The sequence below is a fragment of the Melopsittacus undulatus genome, chromosome 4 (assembly GCF_012275295.1).
Source record: "Melopsittacus undulatus isolate bMelUnd1 chromosome 4, bMelUnd1.mat.Z, whole genome shotgun sequence".
Lineage (NCBI taxonomy): Eukaryota > Metazoa > Chordata > Aves > Psittaciformes > Psittaculidae > Melopsittacus > Melopsittacus undulatus.
In genome coordinates this window covers 2,509,404-2,534,983 of record NC_047530.1, presented here as the reverse complement: position 1 = coordinate 2,534,983, position 25,580 = coordinate 2,509,404, and the positions used below count along the sequence as shown (strand labels likewise).

Here is a 25,580-nt window from a genome sequence, read left to right as displayed (position 1 = left end):
GCAGTTCCATTTATGTGCCAATTGTTTGTCCTTAGCAGCCTGGGTCTCCTGACAGCCATCAGCACGGAGCGCTCTTTCTCTGTCATCTTCCCAATCTGGTATCGCTGCCACCGCCCAAAGCACTTGTCAGGCATCGTGAGTGGGGTGCTCTGGGCCAGCGTCGGCTCTTTCATGTTGTCCATTTATATTTGCTCTCGCTTAGGTCAAAGGTATGGGACAGTCTCTGCAATTGTGGGTATTTTCTATTCCGTGATTTTGTCATTATTGATGTTGATTTCCAACGTGTCCATGGTCATAAGGCTCCGATGTGGCTCACAGAGACGGAGCCTGGGGAAACTCTATGTTGCTGTTGTGCTCAATGTCATCTTCTTCTTTGCCTTTGGGATGCCTTTCAGCATAAAAGCTTTCCATGATCTTTTGTATAATGGTTTTCTACTTGTAGAAAATGTGACTCTGGTTCTGTCTCTGCTGAACAGCAGCATCAATCCAGTCATTTACTTCCTGGTGGGGAGCTGGCGGCAGCGCCGCTTCCAAGGCTCCATCCAAGCCGCCCTGCGCAGGGTGTTTGAAGAGAAAGGGAGGAGCAAGGAGGAGAACCCCGTGCCTGAGGGCATCCCCATGGAGTGCACTGCCCAAGGCCCTGCTGGGCAGGGGAGGGAACCTAGCTGAGAGTTGACTCCCTCTCATGCCTGAGAGACAGAACAAAGGATGTTGTTTGCCACAGTGTGTTCGGTAGAGTACACACGTTTATGTTCATTGTGAGTGTTTGTCAGAAAGAGGCAGGAAAGAGAGGGGTGCAGCTGTTCTATGATCTTCACACTTGGCCACACTGGGGTGCCTGGACAATGCTCTCAGCGTGGACAATGCTGAGATCATGAGAAACTGCACAGTCCCATGAGTAAACAATCAGAGATCTGGCATAAAGCCGCTTGTTTTGGTATGGGTATAAAAGAAGGACCCTCTTGTGGCCATGGGAGAAGCCTCACCTATGGGTGGACGCACTGCATATGAATTTTCCCTGTTACCTGAGACTCCTGGCATCAGCTGCAATGGGGCTTCCCAGCTGGAAGTGTGGCACTGGATGATGATTCAGTGGTAGCTGGTGATGTATTTCTTCTTAATCTCTGTTGTCTCTATACAGTCATGATTTAATGCATTGCAAAGTTTCTTTGGTACTTTCCTTACAGATCCATATATGTCTGATTTGCTTTACTGTGCTTGTTCACTCTAGATAGTGAGAGATATTTATCTAATTCACATTAGTGTCAGTGCAATAGTGTGCTTATTGTCTTTAGTGTGCTTGTTTAAGAAACTCTGCAGATTATAGAGCTATCGTGTGGTCACTTTGCGACGTATCCTGCCTGTCAGCAGAAGAGACCCTTGTGGCCCTGTATCCCCCAGATAAACTGTGCGTGCTTTGGATGAGCAGCCGAGTGTTGTGGTGCTTTGGGGAGCTCTTTGTGTGGGGAAGGTGTGAGAGAGAAGCCCTGGGGGAGTTCTGGCCCTGTCTCCTGTCCCAGCCAAGCAGGGCTCTGGAAAGGACTGCAAAGACAGGGAAGCCAAGGAGGACCCCTGCTGCGTGCTGGGGGGGTTTGTGGTGTAGAGGAGAAGGCAAGGGGAAGCATCGAAGATTGGATTGTGAGGGAGAAAAAAAGCAAAACAGGAATGAAAAGAGTAAGAGATAGATAGAAAGAAAAGGAGGAAGGCAAGAGAGAAAGCCATTAATTAAGCCAGGAATGAAGAAAGGAATTGAGGAAGAAAGAAGAAAGGAAGGAAGGAAGGAAGGAAGGAAGGAAGGAAGGAAGGAAGGAAGGAAGGAAGGAAGGAAGGAAGGAAGGAAGGAAGGAAGGAAGGAAGGGAGGAAGGAAGGAAGGAAAAAAGGAAGGAAGGAAGGATGGAATGAAGGAAGGAAGATAGGAAGGAAGGAAGGAAGGAAGGAAAGAAGGAAAGGAGGAAGGGAGGAAGGGAGGAAGGGAAGAAGAAAGTGAGGGAGGGAGGGAGGAAGTGAGGAAGTGAGGAAGTGAGGAAGGGAGGAAGGAAGGAAGGAAAGAAGGAAGGAAAGAAGGAAAGAAGGAAAGAAGGAAGGAAGGAAGGAAGGAAGGAAGGAAAGGAGGAAAGGAGGAAGGGAGGAAGGGAAGAAGAAAGGGAGGGAGGGAGGGAGGGAGGAAGTGAGGAAGTGAGGAAGGAAGGAAGGAAGGAAGGAAGGAAGGAAGGAAGGAAGGAAGGAAGGAAGGAAGGAAGGAAGGAAGGAAGGAAGGAAGGAAGGAAAGAAAGAAAGAAAGAAAGAAAGAAAGAAAGAAAGAAAGAAAGAAAGAAAGAAAGAAAGAAAGAAAGAAAGAAAGAAAGAAAGAAAGAAAGAAAGAAAGAAAGAAAGAAAGAAAGAAAGAAAGAAAGAAAGAAAGAAAGAAAGAAAGAAAGAAAGAAAGAAAGAAAGAAAGAAAGAAAGAAAGAAAGAAAGAAAGAAAGAAAGAAAGAAAGAAAGAAAGAGATGAATGAAGGGAGGGAGGAGGGAAGTAGGGAGTGAGGGAAGGAGGGAGAAAGAAGGGAGGGGGAGAGAACGGAAGGGAGGGTGGGAGACTGAAGAAAAGGAAGGCAGAAAGAAAGGGGAAAAGGAAGGGAAAAGGAGACAAGAAAACAAAGCTGTGGCTGCCCCGTCCTCGACAATGTTTAAATAAAGTTTGGATGGCGTTCAGAGCATCATCCAACCTGCTCTAGTGGAAGGTGTCCCTGCCCATGTCAAGGGTTGGAACTGGATGAGCTTTAAGCTCCCTGCCAACATAAACCAGTCTGTGGTTCCATGACTTCATGCAGAGGGGAAAGAATGGATAACTTCCCACAGGGGAAGAAGCAGGGAAATGGGTGGGTGAACACAGATCCCTGCCACATGCTGGTTGCTGCTCTCCCCTGGTGGCTTGCGTACCTTGAAACAGTTGTGCAGAGCTGCTCAGCACCTTGTGGCATGGCCAGGATCAGAGTGGCAGCATCAGGCTTCCTCCTCATGCTGAGCTGGAGAACCAAATGTACACACAAATAGAAGTGTGATGCTCCTGATTTGTACGAAATAAAGTGGCCCATACATCTGCTCATGTTAATTTCCATATTTCAGGCTTTTACTGGTCATGGGCACAGAGGTGCATTCAGTGGAGTTACTATGAGTACACGAGCAGGAGTGCCGGGAACGTGCTGCTCAGAGGCACTGCTGAACCCATCCTTTGCTCAGAGGGATCGAACCCTGCCACTGAAGAGTGCGGCACATTCCCATGTAAGGAGCGTGCTCTTGCTGCCTGCCCAGCTCTGCAGCCCAGCCCGGCCTGCCTTTGTGCCTCTCCATCAGGCAGGAGCTCAGGGCCGGCTCTGCTCACCGCTGCTTTGGACACCAGAGCAGAAGAGCAAGGATGCTCCGTGTGATCAGAACCCATCTCCTGCTATCTAGAGGCACCAGCCCCGCACATGTCTGTGCAAACAGCGCCGGGCATGGGCTGGATGTGACCCCGTAGTCCCCTGAGCCCGGTGTCTGTGTGAGCAGAGGGACTGGGGCTCCTGTTCGGGACAGTTTCTCCTTCTCATTTCCTTCCCACGATCTCCCTACCTTTCACTTTCCTTGCCTTGACTTGCCTTACTTTCTTTTGTCTTGCCTTCCTTCCCTTCCCCTGCCTTGTCTTTCCTTCCCTTGACTTCCCTTTTTTTCCTTTCTCTTGCCTTAATTTGCCTTGCCTTGACTTCCTTTCCATTGCCTTGCCTTGCCTTGCTTTGCCTTCCTTCCTATTGCCTTCCATTGCCTTCCTTTCCATTGCCTTCCCTTCACTTCCCTTCCCTAACCTTCCATTCCCTTCCCTACCCTTCCCTTCCTTTCCTTTGCCTTCCCTTCCTTTAAGTTTCATTCCCTTCACTTTTTTCCCTTCCCCTCCCTACCCTTTTCTTCCTTTCCCTTCCTTTCCCTTGCCTTGCTTTGCCTTGCCTTGATTTCCCTTTCGTTCCTTTCCATTGCCTTCCCTTCCTTTCCATTGCTTTGTCTTGATTTCTCTTCCCTTTCTTTCTCTTCCTTTCCATTGCCTTTATTTCTCTTTCCATTTCCTTGCCTTGCCTTCCCTTCTCTTCCTTCCCATTGCCTTCCCTTACCTTCCCTTGCTTTCCCTTCCTTTGTCTTTCCTTACTTTGACTTCCTTTTCCTTCCTTTCTCTTGCCTTGTTTTGCCTTCCCTTCCATTCCTTCCCATCCTTTCCCTTCCCTTCCTTTTGTTTCCACTGCATTCCCTTCCCTTCTTGTCCATTGCCTTCCCTTCCTTTCCTTTATTTCCCTTCCCTTCCCTACACTTTTCTTCTTTCCCTTCCTTTCCCTTGCCTTGCCTTGATTTCCCTTCCCTTTCCTTTCTTTCCATTGCCTTGCCTTGCCTTCCCTTTCTGTCCTTTCCATTGCCTTGCCTTGCCCTCCCTTCCTTTCCTTTCCATTGTTTTCCCTTCCCTTCTTTTCTATTGCCTTGCCTTGTCTTCCCTTCTCTTCCTTTCCATTGCACTCCCTTCCATTACTTTACCTTCCTTTCCATTGCAATGCCTTGCCTTCCCTTCACTTTCCTTTCCTTCCCTTGCTTTACCTTCCCTTCCCTTGCCTTTCATTTCCTTCACTTCCTTTCCCTTTCTATTCCTTCCTTTCCCTTTCTTCTTCCTTTTTCCCCTTTTTTCTTCCTTTCTTCCTTTTCCTTGCCTTTCCATTTGCAGTTCCCTTTGCCTTTACTTTTGCCTTCACATTTCTCCTTGCCTTTCATTGCCTTCCTTCATTTGCCTTCCTTGCATTTCATTTGCCTTTCCTTTGTTTTTCCTTTCTCTTTACTTTCTTTTTTTTACTTTAATTGATTGTTTCCTCTTCCTTCCTTCCTTCCATTCTTTCTCTAACCCTTAATTTTTCTTCTTTCTCTCTTTCAGTTACTATTCATCTCTCTCGCACTCTCCAAATATATGTTTTCCTGTGCTACTTTCTCTCTTTCTCTATTTTTCTCCGTTTCTCTCACATTCCCCTCTTTCAGCCTCACTCTCCAGTTTGCAGGTTTCCCTTTGATTTCTCTTCCACACCCCAAGTCCCCCAAGAACAAACCCAGGGGTCCTACTTGGCTTCCCTGTCTTTGCACAGCCCTGCCTGCCTGGGACCAGAAACAAGACCAAAGCTCCCCCAGGGCCTCTCTCTCCCACCTTCCCCACGCAAGGAGCTCCCCCAAAGCACCACAACACTCGGCTGCTCAGCCAAAGCACACACAGTTTATTTGGGGGGGACAGGGACAGGAGCCTCATAGGAAGGGGGAGCAGAGCTCAGGCCTCTCCCTGCCCAGCAGGGCCTTGGGCAGTGCTCTCCATGGGGATGCCCTCAGGCACGGGGCTCTCCTCCTTGCTCCTCGCTTTCTCTTCAAACACTCTGCGCAGGGCAACATTGATGGAGCCTTGGAAGCGGCGCTGCCGCCAGCTCCCCACCAGGAAGTAAATGACGGGATTGATGCTGCTGTTCAGCAGAGCCAGAACAAGAACCACTCCTTGATTAACGAAAATACCGATATGTAAAAGTGGAAGGACAGCATTTAAGGTGAAGGGCATCCCAAACGCAAAGAAGACGATGACATTGAGCACAACAGCAACATAGAGTTTCCCCAGGTGCCGTCTCTGTGAGCCACATCGGAGCCTTATGACCATGGACACATTGGAAATCAACATCAGTAATGACAAAATCACAGAGTAGACAGTGATCACACTTGAAATAAGTGTCCCATATCTTTGATGAAAGAGATAGCAAAGATAAATGGACAACATGAAAGAGCTGACGCTGGCCCAGAGCACCCCACTCACGATGCCTGACAAGTGCTTTGGGCGCTGGCAGCGATACCAGATTGGGAAGATGACAGAGACAGAACGCTCCGTGCTGATGGCTGTCAGGAGACCCAGGCTGCTAAGGACAAAGAAGTGGCACAGGAATTGAACTGCATATGCAAAGTTATTGATGAAAGGATGAAAAGATATCAAATCATAACAGATGATTGTTAAGATCAAATATCCCAATGCGAACAGAAAAAACAAGAGGAGCAGACAGCAGTCAGCAACAGCCAGATTTAGGATGTAGACAGTGAAAGGATTCCGCTTCATCCTGAAGCCCAGGAACCACAAGACTATCCCATTCCCCACCATTCCAAAGACACAGATCACCAAATGGAAAGCTAGCAAGACCATAACTCCATCCGATGAATGTAAACATTTACGTTCACCATGTTCCATATAGCTCCAATTTCCATCACGTGTGTAATTCAGAGAGAGGTCTGTTGTGTTGGTGCCCTCCATGGAGAATGAGCCTGCTCTGGGTGGCTGCCTTCTCCCTCTGCCACCACCTCCTAGGAGACACAAGCAATGGGAAGGCAATGAGGGCCATCGGCATTCCCCGCTCTCCCCATCTCTGCGCACAGCCCCACGCCAGCCCCAGGCTGCTCCAGGCAGGAGCCGTCCCCTGGCGTGGCCAGGACAGGCTCCCAGCCCTGCCCGCCTGGCCCTGCCCAGGAGCCATCTCCCACCTGCCCGTGCCCGCTCTCCTACCTCCTGCTGCTCCTGCCAACAGCACTGTTGCAGGAGCTCCAGCACAGGGGCCTCCAGCCTCGGCAGCACAAAGCCTCTGGGGATGCTTGCGTGGCCACCGCGCTCTGCTCTGCCCTGTTCCTCGTGCCTGGGCACCACAGCTTTGCCCACACATCACGGCCCCTGCTCACCACACACCCCTCACAATCTGCCCCCATCGCTGACAGCTTCCCCTCACATGTCCCATGGCGGAGAGAGATCTTGTCACTAGGAGCTGGGCACCTCACCCCCTTCCTCTCTCTCCTCTTCCCAGCTTTTTACCACCAGGGGATGATCCTTTATGACCCCAGGACAAAGGCTCTCAGATTCCATAAAACAGCCTTTGGAACACCATTTACTACATCCATAGCTCTCAGGAAGGAGGGAATTGCTAACAGAATCTTATGTCCTTTTAGGTGTTGGGAACCCGGGATCTTGCGTCATCAAACAGACCCATCCTGTCCATGGAACATTAACCCATTCTGGGTGTCTGAGCTGTTACAGGGTTCCAGAAAGAAGAAGACAGCTCTTTCTACTGCCAAGCAAAATGGATGCTCACGTGAGAACTGTTGCAGCAGTCTCAGACATAGGCAAGCACACGCAGTGTGAGCTGCCTGCAGGCTGCCCTCTTGCCATCAGCCAAGAAGGTTTGTCCGCGGCCAAGGCAGATGCACAGTGTGCACAGGCCTGGAACTGCTCAGCTTGGGTGTTCTGTGGATCACTCACTCCCTGAGGAACTCACGTTTGGAAAGGTGGGATTGTAACACAGGAATGTACATGAACCATTCCCAGGGATGGCGCATGGCAGAAAGGTGAGAGTGGGAGAGATCAACAGCGGGAGATCACTGAGGTGCAGACACGCAGCAGCATCAGGGCTCAGCTTCTTGTCTCTAATGCCATGGAAACTGGTGCTCAAAGACTTCTTCCATCTTTCTTCCGGGAGGCAGCACCAGGAGCTAAAGGCTTTGCTTTAATGTGTCAAAGCATGGAACATAATACCTGTGGGACATTGGAGGCTACAAAGCCATAGAAGAAATCAATAAAGGGAAATGCCTTTCACAGTGGAGGTGAAGAAAGAAAAGCACATGCTGTCATTGTAGGACAAGCAGGAGCTGACATGCTATAGGCCCAAAAGTGATGGAAATGAGGGTAAAGGGACCTCGTCTCCCGAGGCGTGACTGAACAACACTGAACTGTCCATGTGCAGCTCTCTGATTCTCTTGCAGGTCCTGAAGCTACAGCAGGCCTTATTTGCTCTGACCCACTGACTCATCCCCTGCCCCTTGCTGCAGGCCTGCACACCCACACTGCAGGACTTGTCCCTGCCTGAAGCCCTGTCTCCATCCCCTCTCAGGGGTGGCCCTTCAGCCTGTGCTCCAGCCCTGCTTCAAGCCTACCTTTAAGCCTTAACTCCTGCAGCTCCAGGCTGCAGCCCTGCAGAGACTGTGGAGCTTGCTCATTACCGTGTGTTCACCACATGAAATCAAGGGATACCCTTGGAAGACTCCAGCCTTGGGGGTGACAAGCACAGGCTGTGACTCCCAGAAAATGGTATTTAGAAGCTGGGAAACACAGCAAAGATGGAGAAAACTAAGCAATGAAAATGTCGTTCCGTGTGCTGCTGAGGGAGTAGATTGTGTGACAGGAACCACTTGTACATAAAAGCTCATTTGCAACACTACGTACCCCACACAGTGTAATCTCAGAGGAGACACATGCACATCAGGGATGTGATTAGAGGCAGTGGGCAAAGCCCTTGTGATGTCCTCTATATGAGGAATGGTGATTTCTCATGGCAAGATGACACAAGGCCATGCTCTGCCTCATTGTCTGCTTCTGCTGAAGGGATTCTCTTGACATCTCATTGCCAAATCTCTTCCCCATCATCCGCTTGCTGAAGGGGCATAAGATTCTGTGAGCGATTCCCTCCTTCCTGAGAGCTATGGATGTAGTAAATGGTGTTCCAAAGGCTATTTTATGGAATCTGAGAGACTTTGTCCTGGGGTCATAAAGGATCATCCCCTGGTGGTGAAAACCTGGGGGGAGGAGAGAGAGGAAGGGGGTGAGGTGCCCAGCTCCTAGTGACAAGATCTCTCTCCGCCATGGGACATGTGAGGGGAAGCTGTCAGCGATGGGGGCAGATTGTGAGGGGTGTGTGGTGAGCAGGGGCCGTGATGTGTGGGCAAAGCTGTGGTGCCCAGGCACGAGGAAGAGGGCAGAGCAGAGCGCGGTGGCCACGCAAGCATCCCCAGAGGCTTTGTGCTGCCGAGGCTGGAGGCCCCTGTGCTGGAGCTCCTGCAGCAGCGCTGTTGGCAGGAGCAGCAGGAGGTAGGAGAGCGGGCACGGGCAGGTGGGAGATGGCTCCTGGGCAGGGCCAGGCGGGCAGGGCTGGGAGCCTGTCCTGGCCACGCCAGGGGACGGCTCCTGCCTGGAGCAGCCTGGGGCTGGCGTGGGGCTGTGCGCAGAGATGGGGAGAGCGGGGAACGCCGATGGCCCTCATTGCCTTCCCATTGCTTGTGTCTCCTAGGAGGTGGTGGCAGAGGGAGAAGGCAGCCACCCAGAGCAGGCTCATTCTCCATGGAGGACACCAACACAACAGACGTCTCTCTGAATTACACACATGATGGAAATTGGATGTACGATTGGTTTACTGAAAATAGTTGTGGGGATTCATTTGATGGATATGTGGTCTTTTTCCTTGTCTGTATGGTGATCTGTGTCTTTGGAATGGTGGGGAATGGGATAGTCTTGTGGTTCCTGGGCTTCCAGATGAAGCGGAATCCTTTCACTGTCTACATCCTAAATCTGGCTGTTGCTGACTGCTCTATACTCCTCGTGTATTTTCTGTTCATATTGTGGTTTCTCAAGACATCAATAATTTGTTATGGTTTGGATATTTTTCTTATTTTCTTCTTTAATTACGTACATACAGTTCCATTCCTGTGCCACTTCTTTGTCCTTAGCAGCCTGGGTCTCCTGACAGCCCTCAGCACGGAGCGTTCTGTCTCTGTCATCTTCCCAATCTGGTATCGCTGCCACCGCCCAAAGCACTTGTCAGGCATCGTGAGTGGGGTGCTCTGGGCCAGCGTCAGCTCTTTCATGTTGTCCATTTATCTTTGCTTCAAACTTTTTGAAATTAATGTAACAATATTTAGAAATGTGGGCATTGCGTATTCCGTGATATTGTCAGTATTGATGTTGATTTCCAATGTGTCCATGGTCATAAGACTCCGATGTGGCTCACAGAGATGGCACTTGGGGAAACTCTATGTTGCTGTTGTGCTCAATGTCATCTTCTTCTTTGCCTTTGGGATGCCTTACACTGTAGATGCCTTCCTTAATCTTTTATTTTATGTTTTTCGTTTTCCTAATACTGTGACTCTGGTTCTGGCTCTGCTGAACAGCAGCATCAATCCAGTCATTTACTTCCTGGTGGGGAGCTGCCGGCAGCGCCGCTTTCAAGGCTCCATCCAAGCCGCCCTGCGCAGAGTGTTTGAAGAGAAAGCGAGGAGCAAGGAGGAGAGCCCCGTGACTGAGGGCATCCCCATGGAGCGCACTGCCCAAGGCCCTGCTGGGCAGGGGAGGGAACCTAGCTGAGAGTTGACTCCCTCTCATGCCTGAGAGACAGAACAAAGGATGTTGTTTGCCACAGTGTGTTCGGTAGAGTACACACGTTTATGTTCATTGTGAGTGTTTGTCAGAAAGAGGCAGGAAAGAGAGGGGTGCAGCTGTTCTATGATCTTCACACTTGGCCACACTGGGGTGCCTGGACAATGCTCTCAGCGTGGACAATGCTGAGATCATGAGAAACTGCACAGTCCCATGAGTAAACAATCAGAGATCTGGCATAAAGCCGCTTGTTTTGGTATGGGTATAAAAGAAGGACCCTCTTGTGGCCATGGGAGAAGCCTCACCTATGGGTGGACGCACTGCATATGAATTTTCCCTGTTACCTGAGACTCCTGGCATCAGCTGCAATGGGGCTTCCCAGCTGGAAGTGTGGCACTGGATGATGATTCAGTGGTAGCTGGTGATGTATTTCTTCTTAATCTCTGTTGTCTCTATACAGTCATGATTTAATGCATTGCAAAGTTTCTTTGGTACTTTCCTTACAGATCCATATATGTCTGATTTGCTTTACTGTGCTTGTTCACTCTAGATAGTGAGAGATATTTATCTAATTCACATTAGTGTCAGTGCAATAGTGTGCTTATTGTCTTTAGTGTGCTTGTTTAAGAAACTCTGCAGATTATAGAGCTATCGTGTGGTCACTTTGCGACGTATCCTGCCTGTCAGCAGAAGAGACCCTTGTGGCCCTGTATCCCCCAGATAAACTGTGCGTGCTTTGGATGAGCAGCCGAGTGTTGTGGTGCTTTGGGGAGCTCTTTGTGTGGGGAAGGTGTGAGAGAGAAGCCCTGGGGGAGTTCTGGCCCTGTCTCCTGTCCCAGCCAAGCAGGGCTCTGGAAAGGACTGCAAAGACAGGGAAGCCAAGGAGGACCCCTGCTGCGTGCTGGGGGGGTTTGTGGTGTAGAGGAGAAGGCAAGGGGAAGCATCGAAGATTGGATTGTGAGGGAGAAAAAAAGCAAAACAGGAATGAAAAGAGTAAGAGATAGATAGAAAGAAAAGGAGGAAGGCAAGAGAGAAAGCCATTAATTAAGCCAGGAATGAAGAAAGGAATTGAGGAAGAAAGAAGAAAGGAAGGAAGGAAGGAAGGAAGGAAGGAAGGAAGGAAGGAAGGAAGGAAGGAAGGAAGGAAGGAAGGAAGGAAGGAAGGAAGGAAGGAAGGAAGGAAGGAAGGAAGGAAGGAAGGAAGGAAGGAAGGAAGGAAGGAAGGAAGGAAGGAAGGAAAAAAGGAAGGAAGGAAGGATGGAAGGAAGGAAGATAGGAAGGAAGGAAGGAAGGAAGGAAGGAAAGGAGGAAAGGAGGAAGGGAGGAAGGGAGGAAGGGAAGAAGAAAGTGAGGGAGGGAGGGAGGAAGTGAGGAAGTGAGGAAGTGAGGAAGGGAGGAAGGAAGGAAGGAAAGAAGGAAGGAAAGAAGGAAAGAAGGAAAGAAGGAAGGAAGGAAGGAAGGAAGGAAGGAAAGGAGGAAAGGAGGAAGGGAGGAAGGGAAGAAGAAAGGGAGGGAGGGAGGGAGGGAGGAAGTGAGGAAGTGAGGAAGTGAGGAAGGAAGGAAGGAAGGAAGGAAGGAAGGAAGGAAGGAAGGAAGGAAGGAAGGAAGGAAGGAAGGAAGGAAGGAAGGAAGGAAGGAAAGAAAGAAAGAAAGAAAGAAAGAAAGAAAGAAAGAAAGAAAGAAAGAAAGAAAGAAAGAAAGAAAGAAAGAAAGAAAGAAAGAAAGAAAGAAAGAAAGAAAGAAAGAAAGAAAGAAAGAAAGAAAGAAAGAAAGAAAGAAAGAAAGAAAGAAAGAAAGAAAGAAAGAAAGAAAGAAAGAAAGAAAGAAAGAAAGAAAGAAAGAGATGAATGAAGGGAGGGAGGAGGGAAGTAGGGAGTGAGGGAAGGAGGGAGAAAGAAGGGAGGGGGAGAGAACGGAAGGGAGGGTGGGAGACTGAAGAAAAGGAAGGCAGAAAGAAAGGGGAAAAGGAAGGGAAAAGGAGACAAGAAAACAAAGCTGTGGCTGCCCCGTCCTCGACAATGTTTAAATAAAGTTTGGATGGCGTTCAGAGCATCATCCAACCTGCTCTAGTGGAAGGTGTCCCTGCCCATGTCAAGGGTTGGAACTGGATGAGCTTTAAGCTCCCTGCCAACATAAACCAGTCTGTGGTTCCATGACTTCATGCAGAGGGGAAAGAATGGATAACTTCCCACAGGGGAAGAAGCAGGGAAATGGGTGGGTGAACACAGATCCCTGCCACATGCTGGTTGCTGCTCTCCCCTGGTGGCTTGCGTACCTTGAAACAGTTGTGCAGAGCTGCTCAGCACCTCGTGGCATGGCCAGGATCAGAGTGGCAGCATCAGGCTTCCTCCTCATGCTGAGCTGGAGAACCAAATGTACACACAAATAGAAGTGTGATGCTCCTGATTTGTACGAAATAAAGTGGCCCATACATCTGCTCATGTTAATTTCCATATTTCAGGCTTTTACTGGTCATGGGCACAGAGGTGCATTCAGTGGAGTTACTATGAGTACACGAGCAGGAGTGCCGGGAACGTGCTGCTCAGAGGCACTGCTGAACCCATCCTTTGCTCAGAGGGATCGAACCCTGCCACTGAAGAGTGCGGCACATTCCCATGTAAGGAGCGTGCTCTTGCTGCCTGCCCAGCTCTGCAGCCCAGCCCGGCCTGCCTTTGTGCCTCTCCATCAGGCAGGAGCTCAGGGCCGGCTCTGCTCACCGCTGCTTTGGACACCAGAGCAGAAGAGCAAGGATGCTCCGTGTGATCAGAACCCATCTCCTGCTATCTAGAGGCACCAGCCCCGCACATGTCTGTGCAAACAGCGCCGGGCATGGGCTGGATGTGACCCCGTAGTCCCCTGAGCCCGGTGTCTGTGTGAGCAGAGGGACTGGGGCTCCTGTTCGGGACAGTTTCTCCTTCTCATTTCCTTCCCACGATCTCCCTACCTTTCACTTTCCTTGCCTTGACTTGCCTTACTTTCTTTTGTCTTGCCTTCCTTCCCTTCCCCTGCCTTGTCTTTCCTTCCCTTGACTTCCCTTTTTTTCCTTTCTCTTGCCTTAATTTGCCTTGCCTTGACTTCCTTTCCATTGCCTTGCCTTGCCTTGCTTTGCCTTCCTTCCTATTGCCTTCCATTGCCTTCCTTTCCATTGCCTTCCCTTCACTTCCCTTCCCTAACCTTCCATTCCCTTCCCTACCCTTCCCTTCCTTTCCTTTGCCTTCCCTTCCTTTAAGTTTCATTCCCTTCACTTTTTTCCCTTCCCCTCCCTACCCTTTTCTTCCTTTCCCTTCCTTTCCCTTGCCTTGCTTTGCCTTGCCTTGATTTCCCTTTCGTTCCTTTCCATTGCCTTCCCTTCCTTTCCATTGCTTTGTCTTGATTTCTCTTCCCTTTCTTTCTCTTCCTTTCCATTGCCTTTATTTCTCTTTCCATTTCCTTGCCTTGCCTTCCCTTCTCTTCCTTCCCATTGCCTTCCCTTACCTTCCCTTGCTTTCCCTTCCTTTGTCTTTCCTTACTTTGACTTCCTTTTCCTTCCTTTCTCTTGCCTTGTTTTGCCTTCCCTTCCATTCCTTCCCATCCTTTCCCTTCCCTTCCTTTTGTTTCCACTGCATTCCCTTCCCTTCTTGTCCATTGCCTTCCCTTCCTTTCCTTTATTTCCCTTCCCTTCCCTACACTTTTCTTCTTTCCCTTCCTTTCCCTTGCCTTGCCTTGATTTCCCTTCCCTTTCCTTTCTTTCCATTGCCTTGCCTTGCCTTCCCTTTCTGTCCTTTCCATTGCCTTGCCTTGCCCTCCCTTCCTTTCCTTTCCATTGTTTTCCCTTCCCTTCTTTTCTATTGCCTTGCCTTGTCTTCCCTTCTCTTCCTTTCCATTGCACTCCCTTCCATTACTTTACCTTCCTTTCCATTGCAATGCCTTGCCTTCCCTTCACTTTCCTTTCCTTCCCTTGCTTTACCTTCCCTTCCCTTGCCTTTCATTTCCTTCACTTCCTTTCCCTTTCTATTCCTTCCTTTCCCTTTCTTCTTCCTTTTTCCCCTTTTTTCTTCCTTTCTTCCTTTTCCTTGCCTTTCCATTTGCAGTTCCCTTTGCCTTTACTTTTGCCTTCACATTTCTCCTTGCCTTTCATTGCCTTCCTTCATTTGCCTTCCTTGCATTTCATTTGCCTTTCCTTTGTTTTTCCTTTCTCTTTACTTTCTTTTTTTTACTTTAATTGATTGTTTCCTCTTCCTTCCTTCCTTCCATTCTTTCTCTAACCCTTAATTTTTCTTCTTTCTCTCTTTCAGTTACTATTCATCTCTCTCGCACTCTCCAAATATATGTTTTCCTGTGCTACTTTCTCTCTTTCTCTATTTTTCTCCGTTTCTCTCACATTCCCCTCTTTCAGCCTCACTCTCCAGTTTGCAGGTTTCCCTTTGATTTCTCTTCCACACCCCAAGTCCCCCAAGAACAAACCCAGGGGTCCTACTTGGCTTCCCTGTCTTTGCACAGCCCTGCCTGCCTGGGACCAGAAACAAGACCAAAGCTCCCCCAGGGCCTCTCTCTCCCACCTTCCCCACGCAAGGAGCTCCCCCAAAGCACCACAACACTCGGCTGCTCAGCCAAAGCACACACAGTTTATTTGGGGGGGACAGGGACAGGAGCCTCATAGGAAGGGGGAGCAGAGCTCAGGCCTCTCCCTGCCCAGCAGGGCCTTGGGCAGTGCTCTCCATGGGGATGCCCTCAGGCACGGGGCTCTCCTCCTTGCTCCTCGCTTTCTCTTCAAACACTCTGCGCAGGGCAACATTGATGGAGCCTTGGAAGCGGCGCTGCCGCCAGCTCCCCACCAGGAAGTAAATGACGGGATTGATGCTGCTGTTCAGCAGAGCCAGAACAAGAACCACTCCTTGATTAACGAAAATACCGATATGTAAAAGTGGAAGGACAGCATTTAAGGTGAAGGGCATCCCAAACGCAAAGAAGACGATGACATTGAGCACAACAGCAACATAGAGTTTCCCCAGGTGCCGTCTCTGTGAGCCACATCGGAGCCTTATGACCATGGACACATTGGAAATCAACATCAGTAATGACAAAATCACAGAGTAGACAGTGATCACACTTGAAATAAGTGTCCCATATCTTTGATGAAAGAGATAGCAAAGATAAATGGACAACATGAAAGAGCTGACGCTGGCCCAGAGCACCCCACTCACGATGCCTGACAAGTGCTTTGGGCGCTGGCAGCGATACCAGATTGGGAAGATGACAGAGACAGAACGCTCCGTGCTGATGGCTGTCAGGAGACCCAGGCTGCTAAGGACAAAGAAGTGGCACAGGAATTGAACTGCATATGCAAAGTTATTGATGAAAGGATGAAAAGATATCAAATCATAACAGATGATTGTTAAGATCAAATATCCCAATGCGAACAGAAAAAACAAGAGGAGCAGACAGCAGTCAGCAACAGCCAGATTTAGGATGTAGACAGTGAAAGGATTCCGCTTCATCCTGAAGCCCAGGAACCACAAGACTATCCCATTCCCCACCATTCCAAAGACACAGATCACCAAATGGAAAGCTAGCAAGACCATAACTCCATCCGATGAATGTAAACATTTACGTTCACCATGTTCCATATAGCTCCAATTTCCATCACGTGTGTAATTCAGAGAGAGGTCTGTTGTGTTGGTGCCCTCCATGGAGAATGAGCCTGCTCTGGGTGGCTGCCTTCTCCCTCTGCCACCACCTCCTAGGAGACACAAGCAATGGGAAGGCAATGAGGGCCATCGGCATTCCCCGCTCTCCCCATCTCTGCGCACAGCCCCACGCCAGCCCCAGGCTGCTCCAGGCAGGAGCCGTCCCCTGGCGTGGCCAGGACAGGCTCCCAGCCCTGCCCGCCTGGCCCTGCCCAGGAGCCATCTCCCACCTGCCCGTGCCCGCTCTCCTACCTCCTGCTGCTCCTGCCAACAGCACTGTTGCAGGAGCTCCAGCACAGGGGCCTCCAGCCTCGGCAGCACAAAGCCTCTGGGGATGCTTGCGTGGCCACCGCGCTCTGCTCTGCCCTGTTCCTCGTGCCTGGGCACCACAGCTTTGCCCACACATCACGGCCCCTGCTCACCACACACCCCTCACAATCTGCCCCCATCGCTGACAGCTTCCCCTCACATGTCCCATGGCGGAGAGAGATCTTGTCACTAGGAGCTGGGCACCTCACCCCCTTCCTCTCTCTCCTCTTCCCAGCTTTTTACCACCAGGGGATGATCCTTTATGACCCCAGGACAAAGGCTCTCAGATTCCATAAAACAGCCTTTGGAACACCATTTACTACATCCATAGCTCTCAGGAAGGAGGGAATTGCTAACAGAATCTTATGTCCTTTTAGGTGTTGGGAACCCGGGATCTTGCGTCATCAAACAGACCCATCCTGTCCATGGAACATTAACCCATTCTGGGTGTCTGAGCTGTTACAGGGTTCCAGAAAGAAGAAGACAGCTCTTTCTACTGCCAAGCAAAATGGATGCTCACGTGAGAACTGTTGCAGCAGTCTCAGACATAGGCAAGCACACGCAGTGTGAGCTGCCTGCAGGCTGCCCTCTTGCCATCAGCCAAGAAGGTTTGTCCGCGGCCAAGGCAGATGCACAGTGTGCACAGGCCTGGAACTGCTCAGCTTGGGTGTTCTGTGGATCACTCACTCCCTGAGGAACTCACGTTTGGAAAGGTGGGATTGTAACACAGGAATGTACATGAACCATTCCCAGGGATGGCGCATGGCAGAAAGGTGAGAGTGGGAGAGATCAACAGCGGGAGATCACTGAGGTGCAGACACGCAGCAGCATCAGGGCTCAGCTTCTTGTCTCTAATGCCATGGAAACTGGTGCTCAAAGACTTCTTCCATCTTTCTTCCGGGAGGCAGCACCAGGAGCTAAAGGCTTTGCTTTAATGTGTCAAAGCATGGAACATAATACCTGTGGGACATTGGAGGCTACAAAGCCATAGAAGAAATCAATAAAGGGAAATGCCTTTCACAGTGGAGGTGAAGAAAGAAAAGCACATGCTGTCATTGTAGGACAAGCAGGAGCTGACATGCTATAGGCCCAAAAGTGATGGAAATGAGGGTAAAGGGACCTCGTCTCCCGAGGCGTGACTGAACAACACTGAACTGTCCATGTGCAGCTCTCTGATTCTCTTGCAGGTCCTGAAGCTACAGCAGGCCTTATTTGCTCTGACCCACTGACTCATCCCCTGCCCCTTGCTGCAGGCCTGCACACCCACACTGCAGGACTTGTCCCTGCCTGAAGCCCTGTCTCCATCCCCTCTCATGGGTGGCCCTTCAGCCTGTGCTCCAGCCCTGCTTCAAGCCTACCTTTAAGCCTTAACTCCTGCAGCTCCAGGCTGCAGCCCTGCAGAGACTGTGGAGCTTGCTCATTACCGTGTGTTCACCACATGAAATCAAGGGATACCCTTGGAAGACTCCAGCCTTGGGGGTGACAAGCACAGGCTGTGACTCCCAGAAAATGGTATTTAGAAGCTGGGAAACACAGCAAAGATGGAGAAAACTAAGCAATGAAAATGTCGTTCCGTGTGCTGCTGAGGGAGTAGATTGTGTGACAGGAACCACTTGTACATAAAAGCTCATTTGCAACACTACGTACCCCACACAGTGTAATCTCAGAGGAGACACATGCACATCAGGGATGTGATTAGAGGCAGTGGGCAAAGCCCTTGTGATGTCCTCTATATGAGGAATGGTGATTTCTCATGGCAAGATGACACAAGGCCATGCTCTGCCTCATTGTCTGCTTCTGCTGAAGGGATTCTCTTGACATCTCATTGCCAAATCTCTTCCCCATCATCCGCTTGCTGAAGGGGCATAAGATTCTGTGAGCGATTCCCTCCTTCCTGAGAGCTATGGATGTAGTAAATGGTGTTCCAAAGGCTATTTTATGGAATCTGAGAGACTTTGTCCTGGGGTCATAAAGGATCATCCCCTGGTGGTGAAAACCTGGGGGGAGGAGAGAGAGGAAGGGGGTGAGGTGCCCAGCTCCTAGTGACAAGATCTCTCTCCGCCATGGGACATGTGAGGGGAAGCTGTCAGCGATGGGGGCAGATTGTGAGGGGTGTGTGGTGAGCAGGGGCCGTGATGTGTGGGCAAAGCTGTGGTGCCCAGGCACGAGGAAGAGGGCAGAGCAGAGCGCGGTGGCCACGCAAGCATCCCCAGAGGCTTTGTGCTGCCGAGGCTGGAGGCCCCTGTGCTGGAGCTCCTGCAGCAGCGCTGTTGGCAGGAGCAGCAGGAGGTAGGAGAGCGGGCACGGGCAGGTGGGAGATGGCTCCTGGGCAGGGCCAGGCGGGCAGGGCTGGGAGCCTGTCCTGGCCACGCCAGGGGACGGCTCCTGCCTGGAGCAGCCTGGGGCTGGCGTGGGGCTGTGCGCAGAGATGGGGAGAGCGGGGAACGCCGATGGCCCTCATTGCCTTCCCATTGCTTGTGTCTCCTAGGAGGTGGTGGCAGAGGGAGAAGGCAGCCACCCAGAGCAGGCTCATTCTCCATGGAGGACACCAACACAACAGACCTCTCTCTGAATTACACACATGATGGAAATTGGATGTACGATTGGTTTACTGAAAATAGTTGTGGGGATTCATTTGATGGATATGTGGTCTTTTTCCTTGTCTGTATGGTGATCTGTGTCTTTGGAATGGTGGGGAATGGGATAGTCTTGTGGTTCCTGGGCTTCCAGATGAAGCGGAATCCTTTCACTGTCTACATCCTAAATCTGGCTGTTGCTGACTGCTCTATACTCCTCGTGTATTTTCTGTTCATATTGTGGTTTCTCAAGACATCAATAATTTGTTATGGTTTGGATATTTTTCTTATTTTCTTCTTTAATTACGTACATACAGTTCCATTCCTGTGCCACTTCTTTGTCCTTAGCAGCCTGGGTCTCCTGACAGCCCTCAGCACGGAGCGTTCTGTCTCTGTCATCTTCCCAATCTGGTATCGCTGCCACCGCCCAAAGCACTTGTCAGGCATCGTGAGTGGGGTGCTCTGGGCCAGCGTCAGCTCTTTCATGTTGTCCATTTATCTTTGCTTCAAACTTTTTGAAATTAATGTAACAATATTTAGAAATGTGGGCATTGCGTATTCCGTGATATTGTCAGTATTGATGTTGATTTCCAATGTGTCCATGGTCATAAGACTCCGATGTGGCTCACAGAGATGGCACTTGGGGAAACTCTATGTTGCTGTTGTGCTCAATGTCATCTTCTTCTTTGCCTTTGGGATGCCTTACACTGTAGATGCCTTCCTTAATCTTTTATTTTATGTTTTTCGTTTTCCTAATACTGTGACTCTGGTTCTGGCTCTGCTGAACAGCAGCATCAATCCAGTCATTTACTTCCTGGTGGGGAGCTGCCGGCAGCGCCGCTTTCAAGGCTCCATCCAAGCCGCCCTGCGCAGAGTGTTTGAAGAGAAAGCGAGGAGCAAGGAGGAGAGCCCCGTGACTGAGGGCATCCCCATGGAGCGCACTGCCCAAGGCCCTGCTGGGCAGGGGGAGGCCTGAGCTCTGCTCCCCATTGCAATGACCCTGTAATGGATGGGAACCTAGCTGAGAGTTGACTCCCTCTCATGCCTGAGAGACAGAACAAAGGATGTTGTTTGCAGCAGGGTGTTCGGTAGAGTACACACGTTTATGTTCATCGTGAGTGTTTGTCAGAAAGAGGCAGGAAACAGAGGGGTGCAGCTGTTCTATGATCTTCACACTGGGCCACACTGGGGTGCCTGGACAACGCTCTCAGCGTGGACAATGCTGAGATCATGAGAAACTGCAAAGTCCCATGAGTAAACAATCAGAGATCTGGCATAAAGCCGCTTGTTTTGGTATGGGTATAAAAGAAGGACTCTGTTGGGGCCATGGGAGAAGCCTCACCTATGGGTGGACGCACTGCATATGAATTTTCCCTGTTACCTGAGACTCCTGGCATCAGCTGCCATGGGGCTTCCCAGCTGGAAGTGTGGCACTGGATGATGATTCAGTGGTAGCTGCTGATGTATTTCTTCTTAATCTCTGTTGTCTCTATACAGTCATGATTTGATGCATTGCAAAGTTTCTTTGGTACTTTCCTTACAGATCCATATATCTCTGATTTGCTTTACTGTGCTTGTTCACTCTAGATAGTGAGAGATATTTATCTAATTCACGTTAGTGTCATTGTCTTTAGTGTGCTTATTGTCTTTAGTGTGCTTGTTTAATAAACTCTGCAGATTATAGAGCTATCGTGTGGTCACTTTGCGACGTATCCTGCCTGTCAGCAGAAGAGACCCTTCTGGCCCTGTCCCCCTCAAATAAACTGTGTGTGCTTTGGCTGAGCAGCCGAGTGTTGTGGTACTTTGGGGGAGCACTTTGCGTGGGGAAGGTGTGAGAAAGAAGCCCTGGGGGAGTTCTGGCCGTGTCTCCTGTCCCAGCCAAGCAGGGCTCTGGAAAGGACTGCAATGACAGGGAAGACAAGGAGGACCCCTGGTGCGTGCTGGGGGGTTTGTGGTGTAGAGGAGAAGGCAAAGGGAAGCATCGAAGATTGGATTGTGAGAGAGAAAAAAAGCAAAAGAGGAATGAAAAGAGTAAGAGATATAGAGAAAGAAAAGGAAGAAGGCAAGAGAGAAAGCCATTAATAAAGCCAGGAATGAAGAAAGGAAGTGGGGAAAAAGGAAGGAAGGAAGGAAGGAAGGAAGGAAGGAAGGAAGGAAGGAAGGAAGGAAGGAAGGAAGGAAGGAAGGAAGGAAGGAAGGAAGGAAGGAAGGAAGGAAGGAAGGAAGGAAGGAAGGAAGGAAGGAAGGGAGAGAGAGAGGGAGGGAGGGAGGGAGGGAGAGAGGGAGAGAGGGAGAGAGGGAGGGAGGGAGGGAGGGAGGAAGGGAGGGAGGAAGGAAGGGAGGAAGGATGGAAGGAAGGAAGGGAGGAAGGAAAGAAGAAAGGAAGGGAGGAAGGGAGGAAGGGAGGGAGGGAGGAAGGGAGGGAGGTAAGGAGGGAGGAAAGGAGGGAGGAAGGAAGGGAGGAAGAAGGAAAGAAGGAAAAAAAGAAAGAAGGAAAGAGAGAAAGAGAGAAAGAGAGAAAGAAAGAAAGAAAGAAAGAAAGAAAGAAAGAAAGAAAGAAAGAAAGAAAGAAAGAAAGAAAGAAAGAAAGAAAGAAAGAAAGAAAGAAAAAGAAAGAAAGAAAGAAAGAAAGAAAGAAAGAAAGAAAGAAAGAAAGAAAGAAAGAAAGAAAGAAAGAAAGAAAGAAAGAAAGAAAGAAAGAAAGAAAGAAAGAAAGAAAGAAAGAAAGAAAGAAGAAAGAAAGAAAGAAAGAAAGAAAGAAAGAAAGAAAGAAAGAAAGAAAGAAAGAAAGAAAGAAAGAAAGAAAGAAAGAAAGAAAGAAAGAAAGAAAGAAAGAAAGAAGGAAAGAAAGAGATGAATGAAGGGAGGGAGGAGGGAAGTAGGGAGTGAGGGAAGGAGGGAGTGAGGGAAGGAGGGAGAAAGAAGGGAGGGGGAGAGAACGGAAGGGAGGGTGGGAGACTGGAGAAAAGGAAGGCAGAAAGAAAGGGGAAAAGGAAGGGAAAAGGAGACAAGAAAACAAAGCTGTGGCTGCCCCGTCCTTGACAATGTTTAAATAAAGTTTGGATGGCGTTCAGAGCATCATCCAACCTGCTCTAGTGGAAGGTGTCACTGCCCATGTCAAGGGTTGGAACTGGATGAGCTTTAAGCTCCCTTCCAACATAAACCACTCTGTGGTTCCATGACTTCATGCAGAGGTGAAAGAATGGATAACTTCCCACAGGGAAAGAAGCAGGGAAATGGGTGGGTGAACACAGATCCCTGCCACATGCTGGTTGCTGCTCTCCCCTGGTGGCTGCGTGCCTTGAAACAGTTGTGCAGAGCTGCTCAGCACCTCGTGGCATGGCCAGGATCAGAGTGGCAGCATCAGGCTTCCTCCTCATGCTGAGCTGGAGAACCAAATGTACACACAAATAGAAGTGTGATGCTCCTGATTTGTACAGAAGAAAGTGGCCCATACATCTGCTCATGTTAATTTCCATACTTCAGGCTTTTACTGGTCATGGGCACAGAGGTGCATTCAGTGGAGTTACTATGAGTACACGAGCAGGAGTGCCGGGAACGTGCTGCTCAGGGGCACTGCTGAACCCATCCTTTGCTCAGAGGGATCGAACCCTGCCACTGAAGAGTGCGACACATTCCCATGTAAGGAGCGTGCTCTTGCTGCCTGCCCAGCTCTGCAGCCCAGCCCGGCCTGCCTTTGTGCCTCTCCATCAGGCAGGAGCTCACGGCCGGCTCTGCTCACCGCTGCTTTGGACACCAGAGCAGAAGAGCAAGGATGCTCCGTGTGATCAGAACCCATCTCCTGCCATCTAGAGGCACCAGCCCCGCACATGTCTGTGCAAACAGCGCCGGGCATGGGCTGGATGTGACCCTGTCGTCCCCTGAACCCGGGGTCTGTGTGAGCAGAGGGACTGGGGCTCCTGTTCGGGACAGTTTCTCCTTCTCATTTGCTTTCTCTGAGTCCCTCTCACATTCACTCTTTCATTGTTTCTTAGTTCCCTTATTCCCTCCCCTTTTTCTTAATTTCAACTTTCCCCTTTTCCTTTTCATTCATTTCCCCTTTCCTTCCTTTCCTTTTCTTGCCTTGCCTTGCCCAGACTTCCCTAGCCTTGTCTTTCCTTCCCTTGACTTCCCTTCCCTTTCCTTAACTTGACTTCCCTACCTTTCACTTTCCTTGCCTTGTCTTCTCTTCCTATCCTTACCTTCCCTTTCCATTATCTTCCCTTCCTTTCCCATGCCTTGCCTTGCCTTCCCTTCCTTTAAGTTCCATTTCCTTCACATTTTCCTTTCCCCTCCCTACTCTTTTCTTCCTTTCCCTTCCTTTCCCTTGCCTTGCCTTGATTTCCCTTCCCTTCCTTTCCCTTCAGTTCCATTAACTTGCCTTGATTTCCCTTCCCTTCCTTTTCTTTCTATTGCCTTCCTTTCTTTTCCTTTCCATTGCCTTGCCTTGCCTTCCGTTCTCTTCCTTTCCATTGCCCTCCCTTCCCTTCCTTTTCCTTCGTTTGCCTTGTCTTTCCTTCCCTTAACTTCCCTTTCCTTCCTTTCTCATTCCTTGTTTTGCCTTCCCTTCCCTACCCTTTTCTTCTTTGTCTTTCCTTTCCTTTGCCTTGCCTTCTCTTGCCTTCCCTTGATTTCCTTTTCTTCCATTGTCTTCCCTTCCCTTCCTTTCCATTGCATTGCCTTGCCTTCCTTTCCCTTCTCTTCCCTTCCTTTCCATTCCCTTCCATTTCTTTTCTTTCCCTTGCTTTACCTTCCCTTCCCTTGCCTTTCATTTCCTTCTCTTCCTTTCCCTTTCTTTTCCCTCCTTTCCCTTTCCTCTCCTTTTTTTTCGTTTTTGTCTTCTTCCTTTTCCTTGCCATTCCCTTCACTGTTCTCTTTGCCTTTACCTTTACATTTCTCCTTGCCTTTCATTGCCTTCCTTCCTTTGCCTTCCTTGCATTTCATTGCCCTTTCCTTTCCTTTTCCTTTTCCTTTCCCTTTCCTTTCCTTTATTTTTGCCTTTCGTTGATTGTTACCTGTTCCTTCCTTCCTTCCTTCCATTCTTTCTCTAACCCTCAATTTTTCTTGTTTCTCCTTTTCTGTTCCTCTTCTTCTCTCTTGCACTCTCCAAATTTATGTGTTTTCCTGTGTCGCCTTCTCTCTTTCTCTCTCTTTCTCAGTTTCTCTCGCATTCCCCTCTTTCAGACTCACTCTCCAGTTTGCAGGTTTCCCTTTGATTTCTCTTCCTCACCCCAAGTCCCTCAGGAATGAACCCAGGGGTCCTCCTCGGCTTCCCTGTCTTTGCAGTCCCTTTGCCAGAGCCCTGCCTGCCTGGGAACAGAGAAACAGCCACAGCTCCCCCAGGGCCTCTCTCTCACACCTTCCCCACGCAAGGAGCTCCCCCAAAGTACCACAACACTCGGCTGCTCAGCCAAAGCACACACAGTTTATTTGGGGGGGGACAGGGGCAGGAGCCTCATAGGAAGGGGGAGCAGAGCTCAGGCCTCCCCCTGCCCAGCAGGGCCTTGGGCAGTGCTCTCCGTGGGGATGCCCTCAGGCACGGGGCTCTCTTCCTTGATCCTTGCTTTCTCTTCAAACACTCTGCGCAGGGCGACTTTGATGGAGCCTTGGAAGCGGCGCTGCCGCCAGCTCCCCACCAGGAAGTAAATGACGGGATTGATGCTGCTGTTCAGCAGAGCCAGAACAAGAACCACTCTTTGATTAACGGAAATACTGTTATGTAAAAGTGCAAGGACAGCATTTAAGGTGAAGGGCATCCCAAAGGCAAAGAAGAAGATGACATTGAGCACAACAGCAACATAGAGTTTCCCCAGGTGCCGTCTCTGTGAGCCACATCGGAGCCTTATGACCATGGACACGTTGGAAATCAACATCAGTAATGACAAAATCACAGAGTAGACAGTGATCACACTTGAAAAGAGTGTCCCATATCTTTGATGAAAGAGATAGCAAAGATACATGGCCAAAATGAAAGAGCCGATGCTGGCCCAGAGCACCCCACTCACGATGCCTGACAAGTGCTTTGGGCGCTGGCAGCGATACCAGATTGGGAAGATGACAGAGAAAGAGCGCTCCGTGCTGATGGCTGTCAGGAGACCCAGGCTGCTAAGGACAAAGAAGTGGCACAGGAATTCAACTGCATATACAAAGTTATTGATGAAAGGATGAAAAGATATCAAACCATAACAAATGATTGTTAAGATCAAATATCCCAATGATAACAGAAAAAACAAGAGGAGCATAGAGCAGTCAGCAACAGCCAGATTTAGGATGTAGACAGTGAAAGGATTCCGCTTCATCTGGAAACCCAGGAACCACAGGACTATTCCATTCCCCACCATTCCAAAGACACAGATCACCAAATGGAAAGCTAGCAAGACCATAAGTCCACCCGGTGCATGTAAACATTTACGTTCACCATGTTCCACATAGCTCCAATTTCCATCATGTGTGTAATTCAGAGAGAGGTCTGTTGTGTTGGTGCCCTCCATGGAGAATGAGGCTGCTCTGGGTGGCCGCCTTCTCCCTCTGCCACCACCTCCTAGGAGACACAAGCAATGGGAAGGCAATGAGGGCCATCGGCGTTCCCCGCTCTCCCCATCTCTGCGCACAGCCCCACGCCAGCCCCAGGCTGCTCCAGGCAGGAGTCGTCCCCTCGCGTGGCCAGGACAGTCTCCCAGCCCTGCCCGCCTGGCCCTGCCCAGGAGCCATCTCCCACCTGCCCGTGCCCGCTCTCCTACCTCCTGCTGCTCCTGCCAACAGCGCTGCTGCAGGAGCTCCAGCACAGAGGCCTCCAGCCTCGGCAGCACAAAGCCTCTGGGGATGCTTGCGTGACCACC

General features: G+C 49.9%; 2 protein-coding genes across 2 annotated transcripts; both read left to right on the top strand.

The window, feature by feature from the left end:
* Positions 1–9,158: 9,158 nt before the first annotated feature.
* Positions 9,159–10,178, top strand: LOC117436133 (proto-oncogene Mas-like). Its single transcript, XM_034062346.1, has one exon. It carries the CDS (start codon positions 9,159–9,161, stop codon positions 10,176–10,178), a length of 1,020 nt encoding a protein of 339 aa, XP_033918237.1.
* An 8,525-nt stretch (positions 10,179–18,703) lies between these two features.
* Positions 18,704–20,249, top strand: LOC117436132 (proto-oncogene Mas-like). Its single transcript, XM_034062344.1, has 2 exons — positions 18,704–19,679; positions 20,239–20,249. The coding sequence occupies exons 1-2, from the start codon at positions 18,704–18,706 to the stop codon at positions 20,247–20,249; spliced, it is 987 nt and encodes a 328-aa protein (XP_033918235.1).
* Positions 20,250–25,580: the final 5,331 nt, after the last annotated feature.

Coding starts and splice junctions, on each gene's coding strand:
- LOC117436133 (XM_034062346.1), top strand. CDS start 9,159: ATGGAGGACACCAACACAACAGACGTCTCTCTGAATTACACACATGAT.
- LOC117436132 (XM_034062344.1), top strand. CDS start 18,704: ATGGAGGACACCAACACAACAGACCTCTCTCTGAATTACACACATGAT.